This window comes from Vitis riparia, chromosome 4 (assembly GCF_004353265.1).
Source record: "Vitis riparia cultivar Riparia Gloire de Montpellier isolate 1030 chromosome 4, EGFV_Vit.rip_1.0, whole genome shotgun sequence".
Taxonomy (NCBI): Eukaryota; Viridiplantae; Streptophyta; class Magnoliopsida; order Vitales; family Vitaceae; genus Vitis; species Vitis riparia.
In genome coordinates, this window is record NC_048434.1 from 5,231,163 (window position 1) to 5,247,994 (window position 16,832).

Genomic DNA, 16,832 nt, shown 5'->3' on the forward strand with positions numbered 1-16,832 from the left:
ATTTATTTTTATTTATTTTCTAAATTAAAAGCACTAACTAAAAACATGAACCGCCTAAATTAAAAAGGAATCCATTTTGGTCCAGTAATATTATAAAGGACCCCTCCAAATGTAAAGGCAACAATTGCTCGAAGACTATAAAGGAAAAAAACAATTATATTTAAAAAATATTATATCTAATTTTTTTTTTAATCAAAATCTCCTTTATTTTCATGAAAGAATGATAGAGAAAATAATAAATAAAAAATATTATGAGATATTTGATGAAATTTCAAAGGTGTATTTAATTAAAATCTTGGGGAGATAAATGAAATTAACTCATGTCATTATAAATGTATAAGATAATCACAAAATATTTACTATAAAAAGCGAGTCATGAATAGAAAGTCATAGTTGTGAAATTCTATTTAGTTACGAGCAAATAAGGTAAAAAAGAATTTGAGATTAAACATAAGTCAATTATTTTGATTTAATATTTAAAATTATTTTTAATTTTAAATTATGATATTAAGTTATTTTATTAAACATGTTTACTCCACTTAGTAACTTATATTAAGTTATAAAGTCGTTAAATTAGAGGATGTTTGATTAATCAACTAATGACTTAAAGTAATTTAATAACGTAATTTAACTCATTAAGTAAATGAAGTATGTTTGGTAAAATAACTTAATATCATAACTTAAAGTTAAAAATGACTTTAAATATATCAAAATAGTTAAGTTATTTTTAATCCCAAATTTTGTTTTTGTCTTATTTGCTCACATCTAATAAAAATATATTTTATAATCATAACTCTACATTCATGATTCAATTTTTTATGAAAGTAAATATTAGTTAAAATTTTTAATAATAAACATTAATTACAACTAATAAAGATAAATATGTCAATTTAATAACTTAAAATAAATTTTAAGTTAATTTTACTAAACAATTTTAATACTTAAAGTAAAAAAATAAGTAATAAGTTTTAAGTCAACAACTTAAGAATAATTTAATTTAAAATCAACTTAAGTCATTAAGTAATAAATACTAAGTTTTATCAAAAAATCATTTACTTACGGAATTATTTTTAAAGATAAAAGATAGTAGAAATTACTTATAGTATAGTATCTCTTATATTAAAAGTATGTATTTACCTTATATGCTAAAATTAATTTTAAAATTAAAAATATTTAAAATTTATTATTTATTATTTCTATTTTTAGAAACATAAAACAAGAAATGTGCTAATACCTAATAAATTGGTTTTTCAAAAATCACATAAGCATTATAAAAAATATTAATAAAATTATTTTTTATTTATATTCAAATACCAATGGATTTTATAAAAAAACTTTTAATATAAACACTACAAACAAAAAAAAAATACTATAAATAAAAAATGTTCATGTTCAAAAGTGAATTGAAGTAGTCATACAATGATAAATTATATGATTTTTTTTAAAAAAAAAAAGGAAAAAAAAAATTTCATATGAGTAAGAAAAAAATTTACCATTCTTTCATTTACTTAATAAATTATTTTATATTTAATAAAATTTTCTAATATTAATAATTTTCCTTTAAAATTATGATTTTAACCTGTAAAAATAAAGTTAAAAATAAAAAGCTATCTTACACAAAACTTTATAAAAAAAGTACAATATAATAACCAATTAGGGTGAATGATATTATTAAAAAGAATAGTAATTTTTTTTAAAGGTAATAAATAAAACATAGGGCTCTATTTGTTGAGGAGGGCCCACAGTTCCTCTTTCACAACAAATTCTTCTTTTAACTTTATTTGTTGAGGAGGTCCCCATTGCATCTTTAAGAATAATTCTCCTTTTAACTTTGCCTTTAATCATTATTGAAATGGATAATGGATAATGGATAATGGATAATGTTTTCTTTATTAAGATGCTATGGTAATTATTGTTATACCCAACAAACCCCATAAAGATCTTAAAAGGGATCCATCTAAAAGGGTTGTTGGTTTGTCTCAAGAGATTTACTCTAAAAAGATTTTATTTTTTACATGCACAATTGTAAACTTATATACGCTCCAATAAAAAAGGATTGTGTCTTGACCTTGATAAGTGCTCTAACAATGATGAGCAAAACGAGATAATATTTAATTTGATGCTTGAAAAAAGATTAAAATAAACTATTTTTAGAATATTGTCTTGGTTGGGCTAAGATGAGACATTACAATTAATGTGAAATACATTCAAATTTTCATATAACCTAACTAAAGTTAAGATTCGTATAGTGTTAGAATATAACACAACCATTCTAACAGGAGTTATAGGAAACGGTTAGACGAATCCTTGCTCTAACATTATGTGAGTCGTGATGGACCTCTAGACATTCCATACCATACCCTTAAAACTAGAACTATGCCATAAAATAAGGATTTGGTGTTGTCACTTTGACATGTTATTTAAATATGATCCAACAAAACATGTTAAGAAAGTGGTAAGATCTAAATGGACTAACATGAGTGGTTGGAGAAGATTGCAACACTCCTTTATTTGTAGCTCATAGTCTAACAATTATATCAACTTTATATCTAATGTAAATATAAATACAAATATACATAAAATGGTTTTTTTTTTTTTTTTTTGAGATATGACTCAATGAAGGGTTTTAAAGCACTTAATCCGCTATAATTAAGACATTTTCTTTTAAGCGATGTGCAATGTTCGTGAGGTGCAATGCTCGTAGATTGTCATTTAGCATGAGCAGTCTTGCTTGATTGCTTCTTGCCATACTACATATTCCATTTTCTATATAAAGAGAAAGACATGAGTGAGATTGAAACTAAGAAGAGAGTCTATGGTATCCACTATGGACAAGTAAGAGATGTAGGAATTTGAAACTCAAAATCAACCATCTACATGAGAATATTATTCCATTCTTAGACACTTCATAAATTTTAAATTTAAATTATTTTTGCATTAAAAGAAAAATTCATATGCAATGTTTTGATGTATTTTATATTATTTTAGAAGTTAAAAAAATTAATTCTTAAATAAAACATGGAAAATCTTTGTTAAAAAAAAATAGGACAAAAAATTATTATCAAGATTTTTAGATTTTGATGTAAGAAATTTCTTGTAATACATAAATTATAATCTTATTTTTTTGTTTTTAAAAAAAGAAAAAATACAAAATCTATCTCAACACCACCTTATCTAAATTTTAAAATTTAAACTTTTTTTCAATGAAATCTTCGTATATATATAATTTTCTTTAATAAAATAATTTTAATATATACATAATTGTTGTCCCTTGTTGACGGTTAGATGCATCTTTATAATCTACATGCGGATGTAGAATAACTATATTGCGCAGGTGGCACAGGCCATGTTGCATCGCAGTGCTTTTTCTTCAAACCCTACACAGAATGCGGTACGACCTGTTTATAAATGTGAGCCCCACACATTATAAATACCAACTTCCGCCACATCATTTGCATGTTAGCCACGTGTACTAATCTCCTAGCGTACAACCGGGATTTCTACTCTTTTCTGATTAATACCTCACCCTCCCCCTTTACACGCTATCCGAAGGCCTTGATTTCGGCATCATGATCTTTAGTTTTAAGGATTATATGAAGGTTTCGTACCATTTCACGGTCGAGATCCATTTGAAAAATCATGATGCAAATCCAATGGCTGAAATTGTAACAGAAATATAATTTAAATGAGACCAAGGACATCCTTTCTTTCCCTCCACGGTACCCGAGATCAAGACGAATGTTAAATTAGAATAATAGGAGCTTCGGGTGCTTTACAGTGTGAAGGAATCTGAGCCGTCGATTGGTCATACAAAAAAAGCCCGTTGTCACCTCCAAATGCACTTTACTCTTTTCTCTGTTTCTCTCTCCTTTGTCTAAAGATGAACATGAGGAACTGAAACCATGCTGTCTCCAACACCAGTCTCTCTTTTCTGTGCTCTCCTTCTCTGCCTACCCCTCGCCGTTGTCTTCACCATCAACACTACAACCACCCCTCCCACCTCTTCTTCCGATGCAACCGGAAAAAATGACAAACCCAGAAACATTAACACCAAAACCCCCATTTTCTCAGCTCCGCCGCCTCCGCCTATGATTGTCCCGGAGGATGACAAGTCATTGTTTCGAGTTGCAGCCCGAGTTAACCCCAAACCCTCACCTCCAGGAGCAGCGAAAAAGCTTGCTTTCATGTTCCTCACCACCACACCACTCGCATTTGCGCCGCTGTGGGAAATCTACTTCAACTCCACCCACCCCAATCTCTACAACATCTACATCCACGCTGACCCCACTTCCCACTACGACTCACCGTTTCAGGGCGTCTTCTCCAACCGAGTCATCCCCTCCAAGCCCACTCACCGATTCACACCCACTCTCATCTCAGCGGCGCGACGCCTCCTCTCACATGCCCTCCTCCACGACCCATCCAACTACATGTTCACTCTGCTGTCTTCTTCTTGTATCCCTCTCCACTCTTTCAATTTCACTTATGAAACCCTGATAAGGTCGAAGAAGAGCTTCATTGAGATTTTGAAGAATCAACCAGGGATCGAGGCCAGGTGGGCCGCGCGTGGGGAAGAGGTGATGCTGCCGGAGGTGACATTGGAGAGTTGCCGAATCGGGTCCCAGTTTTGGACACTGACACGTAAGCACGCTAGGTTAGTTGTGCGTGACGAGCGGCTATGGTCTAAGTTCAAGCTGCCGTGCCTGCATTGGGACACATGTTACCCTGAGGAGAATTACTTTCCTACCCTTCTGAGCATGCGAGACCCACGTGGGTGCATTCCAGCTACGCTCACGCACGTGGACTGGAGGGGCCGCAGTGACGGTCACCCCCACACGTATGAGCCAGCGGAAGTGGGCCCAGAGTTGATCTTGACGCTCCGATCTGACAGACCCAGATACGGTGATGAGGAAACCAACGGCTCTGTTCCATCCTCTACCCAACGCCATGACCCCTTCTTGTTCGCTAGAAAATTTTCTCCGGATTCAATCCAACCGTTGATGAGTATAGCCAGTGATGTCATCTTCAAAGACTAGGGTGGCATTTTACTTCTTTTTTTCACTTTTTAGAGAGAAATTGTAAAAAGGAAAGCAGGACTGCTGTAAGTCAACTCGCTTAACTCATTCGATTGACCAGGTGCCAACTCGGTTTCGAAACCCCACGTTCGCATGCTTATATTTGTAATTATAAAAAGATTTAGAAAAATAAAAAGGGACATTTTTCAATATGTGATGTCATAATACATTTATAAAATGTTCTTGGTTTTTTTTTTCTTCCTGAATAGTCAAATAGTGACTTTGACAAAAAAAAAAAAAGTATATAAAATAATATCCGCTTAAAATTTATATTTTATAAATTTAATTTTTTTATGATTTTTTTTAACATAAGCATATGGAAACTCGCATTTTATAGCCCACATTCGACTTTTGGAAATTAAAAATTAGACGTAAATTAATAATTATTTTAAATAGGCTTACATTAACAATTTTTTTTCACTTTCTTTTCTAAACTCATTCTATTTATTTTCTTTTTCATTTATTTAAAGATTAAATAATTTAAAAATATATAAATTCCTAATTATATTTGATTTTTTTAATATTTTTCATGATTAATCAAACAAAATTGTTTTCTTTAGTTTCCCTCCATTGAGCCGAACATAGCCCACATATTTTTAAATTGTTATATAATATTTGATTATATCATAATCTCATTCGATAAGACTCAAAACTTAAAAACATATTTAACATAATTTTCTTTTATGTTTTGAAAAGGGTAAAAGAAACTTCTATTTTTTTACTTATATAGGGTGGTGTTGCCTATTTGCATCGCCGTATCGAGAAGGGGGGTATTGTGATATCCCCTGCTTCATTAATACTGTCTAACGATTATAACTATTTTCAATAATTGTGATTAGTGTTCTATTCGACAATTACAATTACCGTTTTGACAACTTGGTGGATAGGGATTAACCTAGCATATATATAAGCATAGGAACTTATTGTAAGATGAATGTTGGAGTGCACCAAGAATGTTTACTTTTACATGCATCACTTCTATACTCATTTTACACTTTAGAGTTTGCATTTTATCAAAACTCGAGTATATCTTTTAAAACCTCTGGCAAATTTATTTTATTTTAACCTATTGAAGTTCCAAGAGGTCTTACCAAAGTGTTAGAAAAACTTAGAATTGAAAAAGAAGGTTTTTTAAGTTGGAAAAAGGCCAATTGGTTAAGGGTATATTGAACCATTCAATTGATTAAGGAATCAATCGACTAATTGCCCTTTTCTCGGTTATTAGTAAAAAAGGCACAAGGTTTTTCTCTCCCTTCCAATAAGGTCGTCTTCCCAATTGAGGAGAAATCTTTCCCATTCAAGGGTACCCCATTCTCAATCAAGGATCAGTCAAATCATAACGGTCACCAACAATGCATTCATCTACCCAACAACTAGTGAATCGATCATCCAAAGCTCGATCGAAAAAAATCTATTAGTACACTTTTTGCTTTTATCAATGTCCTATTGATAAGAGAATATTTGCTTCTAACTCTTCGTCTACCTATTTCTTACATTCAAAACTCTTTTTTCTTCTTAGTACATTAATTCTTTCACTTGTAAATTACTCCTAGTACACCGTTGTTGTTCATCCTAACCACTTTGTACTCGTTAATTAACTATTTTAGGATTGAGTGATCTTAAACCCTCATTTATTAAAGTAAGATTAAGTGTTTGAGCTTCAAGTTAGGGTTGAACTTCAAGAGAAGTTGTAGTGTTCATTGGAACCAATGAATCCAATTATAAATACTTGGAAGTTTGGTTTTAAAGTTTCACATTAGTAAAACCCTCACTTAAAAAAAGTTTGAGAAGATTGGATACAAGTATACAAGAATTTTCACTTATGTAATTCTAATAAGAATGACCTAATTATGAATCTATGACTATTGTCCGACAAAATTGTGGTTATTGTTTGTCAACTATAACCCGTATCGACTTGGCACAACAAAAAAGTCAAAACTTTAAATTCTTATCATCAAATTTGTTGATGAATTTGTCGGAACTAGCTCCCTCCATCGTCCAGACCTTATCCAACAGAAGCAGCAGGACCCTAATGAATTTGTAGGAATTGACTTCATGGCCCAGACCTTATACAAATGATTCAGGAACTTGTGCCAAAAAAAATTGGGAAGCGCTGAGTAGGATGGTCAGTAGAATTGATTTCATATTTGAACCATCAGAGCTGCATAAATTATGGGAGTTACTCCCACTTTATTTTGTGGGTCCCAAATCAGTTCCTCTGTTCCAGCTGGGACCTACATACGCCCATCTACTGCTTACGTGGCAGTTGGCAGTCTGAAATTAACTTTTTCTGGTTTTTTTTTTAAAACACTGGTGATTCCAGCTGACATAAAAGTAGGCCTTTAACATTAAATATTCTTCTTTAAGTCCAAAATCAGTAACTTTAAATACCCACCATTTGTTTTACTTCTATATTTATTGAATAATCTGCGGCCGATCCGTGATCTAACCTTGATTTTATTTTCAAGCCAAAGGCTCGAAAGGAACGGTGGAGCCCTCCCCTCAAATTAAGGCTATCCTTGATTCACGGGATTAATATATAAATTGATGGATTTATGCCCTTCAACTTTAACCAATATTTTATAGTCCAGCAAGATTGGCTTGGGCCCATCCACTAAATCTCTTTTCAATCCATATCAAAGTTTTGTTTTGTTTCTTTAGGATGATTTGGGCCGACACCTATTTGAAGACCCTGGGCTGAAACCCAAAAGGCTTCAAACCAAGCCCATCAAAGCTTGGGCTCAACTGCCTCGCCTAGCCCATCAAAGCTTGGGCTCAACTGCCGCGCCTAGCCCATGCCGAGCATGCAAAATACATAGGCATGCTTGGTTTAGAAAAACTAGCTTAATTTTCATACAAGGAAAAAAAAGTAAGGTACCAATTCTGAATCTATTGAACTCCCCATCTTCACCATTGAAAATGCATAAATAATAATAATAATAAAATAAAATAAAGCCATTGAACTAGAGTATAAGTAGTGAGACTAAAATATTAAAAAATGGATCAAGAACAAAAAATGAGACTCTGAACGAAACCAAGGTACAAAGCTTGGGTATAAAACCGCAAAACCTCAATACACACTTGACATGACTTGATTTATTACACTTTTTGGTGGGTAGCTCTTCGATATTATAGACTTGGACTAATTGGTGGGGTTGAAAGCTAACTTGTGCCTAATCTATGGTTAAAGGTTTTCAAACCAAGCTTAATTTGATACCCATTTAAAATATTTATGCTTTGAGTTTGATTATAGTTTCAATTATATAGTGTTAATTAAATGTAACTAAAAATAATGCATGAAAAAACTTGCAATAAGATGCAACCAACATAATTATAATTTTATACAATAGTTTTAAAAACTGTCTAAAAAAATTGGCCAGTCAAAGTTGAAATTTTCCTAACAAAGTGTTTATTTATTTATTATTATTATTATTATTGGGTTGGGTTGGGTTGGGTTTAGGTTGATGTGGGTCCAACCCACCCACCTTGGAACTACCAGCAACAACATCCAAGTCACTCGATGTACCGCCCTGGGTTGCAGAATCTGGGCTCTGAGGAAGCAGGGTAGGCCCAAACACTGATCCAACTGAAATTCATGGTCCGGGAACTCTATGGTAACATTGATAAGAGAAAAGGGCGTCACATGCGATGATGGGTTGACTTAATTTCGCTAAGAATGCGTGGGATCCCTTTTGTTTGTTTGTTTGTATAATTTTATAATTAACAAGCAAATAATAATAATATATAAATAACTCCCAAACAAACCAAGAGTTGGAGTAGAGTGGAATGGTGGGGGTGGATGGCCTGCCATGCTGGGTGGTTGACTTTTAAGTGTTGGGTTTTCGCAATTAAAAATTAGGTGAAACTTATATGGAAGCCCGTGACTGAAACTTGAAAATATTAACTGTAAATCTCCTTTTCTTCAACCACTTCGATTCTAAAAATTAAGACAGAAGTGCGTAATTGTCCCCCACAATGAACTTCTATGTCACCTTCACCAGTAATAAATTATTAATAAAACATAATTTTTTCTTCTTCAAAATATAAAAGTTTAAGGCAGTGCTGTGACCGACCACAATTTTACCCAAGTCAATAAATAGCAATAAAATTCCTCAATATTAAAATCTAAGAAACAACACAAAATTGACTTAAAATGTACAAATATGGAGAAGAAAAAAGTGTTTGGTTGACCTTCTCACTCATAAAATGGAAGGCAACCACAACCCCATCTAACCAGACCAACTAGAGAGAGGAGATGTCGTTTTCTGTCTTTTTCCTTCTAGGTGAGCATTAATAATAAAAAACCCAAAATCATTGTTATGATATAAAAGTTCTTATGGTTCGGTTGGAATTTGACCATCAACCTGGGTTCAGTGAGATGGGGTGTCAAAATGCCCCAGCCAAACGAAAATAATGGAGTATCTGGAAGGTCCTGTCAATATAGGGTACCTTTCTTTTTGGTGGAAAAGATTTTCAATAAGGGCAACCTCAGATGCCATTTTAAAGTAGGAGTTTGATGAATAATGATCAAAGCAAAACAAACGATAAAGGAGGGGGGCATGGGGAAAAGAGAGCAAAAGAATGATCAAGAAGTTTCAGCTTGGTGGCTTTTAACATAAAAAAGAGATAAGTGGGTCATGACTCATGGGTACTGAAAACTTTAATGGGGTTGGTTTCAGATACCATCTACAACCCCAAAAACAAGACAATAACCTTCTTTTGGAGGGGATTCATCTATGAATAAATGAATAATGATACTATATTTGTTCTGAACCATTGATTTTCACTGAAATGGGAGTACAATATGATTCTACTATAGATTTTTTTATAAGCATTCTGTATCTTGTGGCCTTAGCTAAGCGATTGAGTGGTGACAGCAAAGCTTTAGTGAAAGAATAAACACATGCTAAAGCTAAAGGATGGAACCAAATGCTCCTCTTTTTAACCAATGTCTTCTAATAACCTCGAGCTCAAGGATTCCTGGTTCCCCACCATAGCTTAGTGGTGGGGTTTAGTCCTTTCTTTATTTTTAGCTGATAAATTTGTGTGGGCTTTAGCAAAACTAAGGCAATTGAGTTGGATAACTATCACCAACTTACCAAATGAAGAAAACCTAAACTTTGGAGTTTTATCAAATGAAGAAAACCTAAACTTTGGAATTTTATAATACCAATAACATAAAGCTACTTTCACTAGTTCTCTTGCTTTGCAGTGTCATCAATATGAAGTGCACCATTCTTTGTAGTTTTCACCTATCTATTTAAGCACACCCTCATTAGTGTTCCTAGTTTCTTCCGATCTGGTTTCTTCCTAGACATCTTTTCAGATGGAGAGTTTGCTAATAGGCTAATAGCCTAGCTTCTATCCAAATAAAAAATAAGAAAACAGTTCAATTAGTTGTGTCCAAATATGGCTTCAATTTAGTTGAGTTAACAAGACAAACAACAAAGACACTGCCCCAAATTTTATATTTCTATCACCTTTGATTTATCTAGACAGACAACTAAGAAAATTCCCAGAGAGTTTTAATAATTCAAACCATTTGGATCCTCAAATCCATCACTTCTGTTTTTTTGTTACAATACTGATGGAATTTATCCAATTTTCTGACCTAAGAGATAGTATATTGAAATCTAAACGACTCCAGCCGGAGGCTAAAGGTGGAGCAGCATCCAGATTGCTACATAGTCCTAGGGGGTCTCTCTGTTAATAAAAAGGTTGACCCATCCCCAATAGATGCCAACCCTGTAATAGTTTTACAAACAAAACTATTTCTATCATAAACTTAAGGGCAGAATCATATGCTAAGAAGAAAGCAGAGGCCAAAAACACATGAACTAATCTAGCAAGAAAGCTAAGGAGGACCATAATAGCATGTGATCTCATATCCAACAGGAGCCCAAGTAAATGGAAATGGAAGAACAAGGTCTATGTAGATAAACCCCAAATAGTTTTAAAACTTGTGTAAACTAGAATTTGAGTTAGTCCCTTATTCTAGAAGGTAAAAACAAGGGGTGTCACATTGATATAAAGATGTCAAGAAAACTCTAATATTACAAACACACAGAGACATCACAATTGTATTACACAGCCTCCAACATTAAAATTCCCCATACTCTTCGGCTCAGTCTCCCTTTTCCTCCCATCATTGAGCATAAATTGCAGGAATAAGAACAGATTTTTTAACAAAACAACTACAAAGAGAATATAAAGAAACAAAGAGATCATCTATAGAAAAAAGGGGGAAAATCAATGAGTATGATAATACCCGCCCGGTGGTCCCATTCCATTGATGGGCGGCATCCCATAAGGCATCATTGGCATAGGACCCTGAGCATAGTAACCAGCACCAGCCAACTTGGCCAAACTGGCTTGGCCTTGCATCCCATCTCTTGCATACTGCTGCCATAGCTGCTGTTCCTGCGAAAGAAACTGTTGTTTCTTCTCCATATCAGCCATCTGCACATACGACGGAGGGGGAATGCTTAAGGATGCAGCAAATGGATCTTGTCCAACTGTTTGAACGGTTCCATCTGGGGCTGGGAGAGCCAATACAGGGGTCGTGCTCTTTCCCAGGCCAGGCAATGCCACGCTGCTGGCGCTGCCTCCAGTCATTTGAGCAGTGCTCACATGCTGCCTTACCATTCCTTGATCATACATGCCATTCAAGAGCAATGGATCAAATCCACCAGCCAAGGTTGCTTTCTGCCTTGATAGATTGCTTGCTGTCTCGACCAGTGCCAGTTCCCAATCTGCCTTACCAGTTTCAGCAGCTGGTGTCTGCCAAGCAGAGGTCACCTCGGGTTGCCCATTTGACGGGAATGCTTCCCATGACCCATTTGTGTTGTTTGCCCCTGGACCAGCAAACAGCGCCAGAGCAAACCTATTACCTTGATCATCTGCAGTCACCCCTTCATCCCTCAAATTCACCAAGTCTTCTGTCACTTGCGGTTGTTGTGGTTTAGGTTCTGGCTCAGGTGGGGGTGGAGGTGGAGGAGTGTAATTCTCTGGTGGAGGAAGCGCCTTTATTTCATTCATATCTGGCACTGGCTCCTCCTCTCGAGCCACGGGCTGTGGTTCCTCGTTCCTCTCTGGACTCTTTGGTCCCTTAGCTCTGTCCCTCACAAACTCCTCCAAGGTCTCCAACAACTTATCGGTGATCCTCTGAACTTCCGGGTATTCAGATGACCTCGCCACACCTGTATCCTTACACCAATTATAGAATGCCACAAGCTCATCAATCTGCTTTGCCGCACTGGCATATGCATCAAAGGCCTTAACACAATCTGGGTACTCCATTTCAAAAAAGCGATCCAGCAAAACTGCTAAAACCTCACAGATATCCGCATACAACTGAAAACTCTCCCTAACAACAGGATACAAAGCAATCAAAACCATCCTATTATTCTTGGCCAACCCTGTTGGCCGACACGCCAAGAACCTATCCAAAAGCCTCTGCAAATGACCCATCTTCCCGAAAATCCTCTCAGGCTTCATCTCCCTCAATGGGGTTACAGCTCTCTTCCCCTCCTGCCCGTCACGCCCCCCTCTCCCGCTCGACTCCCCCACATCCCCATATGACCTGGACCGCCTCATCCCATAATTTCCAGAACTGGGCTCATCTCTATATCCTCCATAATCATATTCATTAACCCGACTCGGAGGCGACTTCCAACGTTCCTCCCTCGTCCCAAACCTCTCATCCCCTCCACCACTGCCACCGCTACTGCTCTTCTTCTCATATAAGATCAATTCAAGTCTTTGGTCAAGATACATAGCAAAAGTCCTCACAAACGCAGAATGATCCCACGAATTCGAATGGGCCTCGTCCCTGAAATCCGACATATTCAACAACCTCGTTCCCCTCCGTGTCGCATACAAAATCTCCCTCTGAAACTCCGGGTCACCCTCCGCCAACAGCCTATGCACAAGCACAAGCGCCTTCAGCGCCACAACCCAATCCCTAGTTTTTCCCAATCTCTTCGACACTGCCGCCACACAAGCATTCACGTAACCATGCGAGGACGAAGTGAGGTTCAAGATTTCTTGCACATACTTCTCCGCCGCCGGATCGTCGTCATGACTCGTTGCCTTCACAATCGCCACTTCTAGATCCGGCGCCATATTGCTCGCAATCTTCGCAATTCCAATGCTCGTCTGGTCCTTGACGCTCCCAATCGCTTTCCTTATGCTACTCGGCGCCATCTCAGCCCTTCAACAACCAAACTCCACTTCACAGCTGATCTACAAAGAACTCTTCGAACAAATCACAGCCACAGATCCAACCAAAAGAGATCTTTATCTCTTCCTTTAACCACTAGATCCGCAGCTATAGAAGTTCCGATTCGTCGAAACGCCCTCTGATTCGTTGACTTCGTTCAGCAGGAAGAAGACGAATAAAGACGTTGAAATTGAAACCAATACAAATAACGAGTCAGAGTCAGAGTCAGATCCGATCTATACAAGAGATCAGACGACGTCGTTCTTGCATTGAACCTCCGAGTTTCTCTGTATCCTCTCCACTTCGACTGGACTCTGGTAAGAAGAGTCGAGAAACTCGGCGAGAGAATTAAGAGCTGAGGAAGAAGGAGGTAAAAAAGTAGATTTAAATACTGGATGGGGTCCGGTGAGTTGGATGGATCTGGACCGTCGATCCCATCTGAGATCTCCAAGAGATGCAGCTCTCTTAGCGGAAGTGTCGGGGGCCGTGTCGGAATGCTAGTGTCTTGGGTTAAATGGGCTGCGATCATATGCGCTTGTAAGTATTTTATTAGCGTACGATGCGTACGGTCGACGGCGAAAGTAACGTTTTCCTGCCACTCAAATTGATTCCCTCGTTTTTCTCTTCCACAAAATTTGACATTTAACTTAAGCCGTAGAGGACACGTGGAGATCGATCCGTTCGCGGTGAAGTTGGGTCCCACTTGAATTGAAACACCACACCTTCTTGGATGGCAATGGAGATGGGGAGGGCTCGTTTGGTGCATTAAATATGGATGGATTTTAACTAGGGATGGCAACGGGGCGGGGCGCCCCCCTCCCAACCCCGCCCCGTTTATTTAAAGGAATTCCCATCCCCGTCCCATTTAAAAAATTAAACGGGGCGGGGCGGGGCGGGGCGGGGCGGGCGGGTATGCTACATTCCCATACCCGCCCCGTTTAACTTTTTATTTAATTTTAATTTTAATTTTTTTTTAAAATTACTTTTAAATTTTTTAATTATATTAAAATAAATATATTTTATAAATAATTAAATTATTATATTTTTTATAACTTATTTTATTAAAAATAATTTATTATTATCTATATATTAAAAATAATAAAATAAAAATTAAATTAATTTAATTTTAAATTTTAAATTAAAATTTAATTTAATTTTAATTTTATATATAATCGGGGCGGGGCGGGGCGGGGCGGGGGCATACCCGAACCCGCCCCGAACCCGCCCCGGGTTTCAAAAAAATCCCAAACCCGTCCCATACCCGTTTAGGAAAATAATATCCCATCCCATTAGGGGCGGGGCGGGGCGGGTACCCGAAATGACCCGCCCCATTGCCATCCCTAATTTTAACCCACCCATTCCATTAACCATGAGTCTAAATTGTCTGATGCACCATTTGAAAATCTTGATTTGGTAATATTTTTTGCTAATGCAAATTATTTATTTATTGTATGGATAAATAAATAAATAAAGATTCGTATGGAAGGTTGCAAAATTAAGCCTTAGAAATAAATTTTCAAAAGAAAATTAAAAATAAAATAAATATATTATTATGGATAAATTTCCTTATCTAATTAGGATAAGTTGAAATCTTTCAATCAAGCAAATCAAATCATTTTCTAACTTCAACAATCAATAATGATTACTTTTTTATCCGTAAAACTTCACCAATTCAAGAAAAAATCATTTTAAACCCTCGATTAATCTTCAAAAAAAAAAAAAAAACGTTTTTCAGCCTCATCTACTAAATTATAATTAAAATAAAAATATTCTTTTGCAAATAATATTATCATAAAGTTGGTATCCTTTAATATAATTTGTACCTTATGGCTAATAGCAAAGAATATTATTAGATAATCTGTATTCCACACTTAATTTTAATACAAAATTTTTTATTAGCATTATTTTTCCTATAATTTTGTTAATTTTGCATGAGTTCACAAAATTTTGTACATAATTTATATATTTTGAAAATTATTATTTATATAGAAAATTAAATTTATCATTTTTAACATTTTTTCTATGGAAAAAATAAAATAAAATAAAAATTACCATGATTATACTTTCTATTTTGTTTCATTTTTCTTATTTCGATTTTTAAAAAAATAATATTTATAAGATGAAACCGATATTAAATATGTAAGATATATGATTTAAGAATTAAGAATATATATCTAAAAATAAAATAAAATTTTATTATTTAACCCTATTCACATTTCAATATCCTTCTCTTTTATCATTCTATTATCTTTATAATTATTATATTTTTAATTTTATATTATTTTATATATATATAAACAAATCTTCGTTTTCATTGTCAAACACACAAATACAACCGACATTTTCTTTGTCAACGGTGGCAACCTTTCATTCTCTCAATGAGAAATAAGGTGAAGTAGGTCAACCATGATTGTATGAATAGAAGAGTATCATCCACTCCTTAGCCACTAGTAAGGAAAAGTCTAATAAATATTCAATCTTATATTTAATATGATATTCAAGATATTTTGTGAGAAGAATTCCTTTTGCATCAAACAAATCTAGTCTATAATAAAATCTTATAAGTTTAAATTTTTAAGAAAATTGGTTATTAAATATGATATTAAAGTTTGATTTGACAAGAGAGTGTGAATTTAAATCATCTCTCTACAATTTATAAGTTTGTTTTTTCATTTAGTATCTCTCCCTCAAATCATAATAAGCATGATATGTATATTTTTTAATATTATAGTTTCATGGTATCTTCCTACGTGTAGGTATGGGGCCTCACGTGAAGGAGGGTGTTAAGGAATATGATATATGTATTGAGTCATAACCAATTTATCAAATAGGATTACATGTAAAGTATGTTTGACAGTGATTTTGAGAAGTATTTTTAATATTTTTAATAATTTAAAAATAAAAAATTTCAAGTGTTAAAAAGATTAAAAATAATTCATAGAATCATTTGACACTCTAAGAATACATTTGACAATAATTTTAGGATGTGTTTCTAACATTTTTTTATATTTGAAAGATAAAAAATTTTAAGTGTTAAAAGGAATATAAACACTTCCTATAATTATTGTCAAACTTACTCTAAGAATATTTTGGTAATAATTCTGAAAAATGTTTTTAGTATTTCTAATACTTAAAATTTTTATTTTTTAAGTATTAAAAATGTTAGAAACACTTCTCAAAATTATTGTCAAACACACCCTATAGTATATTTAAGAGTGATTTTAGAAAACGTTTATAACATTTCTAATACTTAAATGATAAAAAATTTCAAGTATTAAAAATATCAAAAGTACTTCCTAAAATCACTATCAAATGGGCTCTTAAAGTGCGTTTGCCAGGGATTTTGAAAAGTGTTTCTAGCTCTTCTAATACTTGAAAAATAAAAATTTTCAAACGTTAAAAAAGATTAGAAACACTTTCCAAAATCACTACCAAATGTACTAAAGTATATTTGATAGTGTTTTTACTTGAAGCATTTTTCCTTAGAAGTGGTTTTAAGAAATTTGTTTATAAAGTGTTTATTCAAGAAACACTAC

General features: G+C 34.4%; 2 protein-coding genes across 2 annotated transcripts; one reads left to right on the top strand and one right to left on the bottom strand.

Annotated features, from left to right (window-relative positions):
- The first annotated feature begins 3,833 nt into the window (after positions 1–3,833).
- On the top strand, positions 3,834–5,225 carry LOC117912351 (glycosyltransferase BC10). The gene has a single exon (XM_034826904.1). It carries the CDS (start codon positions 3,903–3,905, stop codon positions 5,034–5,036), a length of 1,134 nt encoding a protein of 377 aa, XP_034682795.1. The 5' UTR covers positions 3,834–3,902; the 3' UTR covers positions 5,037–5,225.
- A 5,825-nt stretch (positions 5,226–11,050) lies between these two features.
- LOC117912884 (putative clathrin assembly protein At2g25430) lies at positions 11,051–13,784 on the bottom strand. Its single transcript, XM_034827663.1, has one exon. It carries the CDS (start codon positions 13,278–13,280, stop codon positions 11,325–11,327), a length of 1,956 nt encoding a protein of 651 aa, XP_034683554.1. The 5' UTR covers positions 13,281–13,784; the 3' UTR covers positions 11,051–11,324.
- Between the last annotated feature and the right edge of the window lie 3,048 nt (positions 13,785–16,832).

What these genes read in the sequence shown, in the direction of transcription:
- LOC117912884 (XM_034827663.1), bottom strand. Translation starts at nt 13,280, where the DNA reads ATGGCGCCGAGTAGCATAAGGAAAGCGATTGGGAGCGTCAAGGACCAG.
- LOC117912351 (XM_034826904.1), top strand. Translation starts at nt 3,903, where the DNA reads ATGCTGTCTCCAACACCAGTCTCTCTTTTCTGTGCTCTCCTTCTCTGC.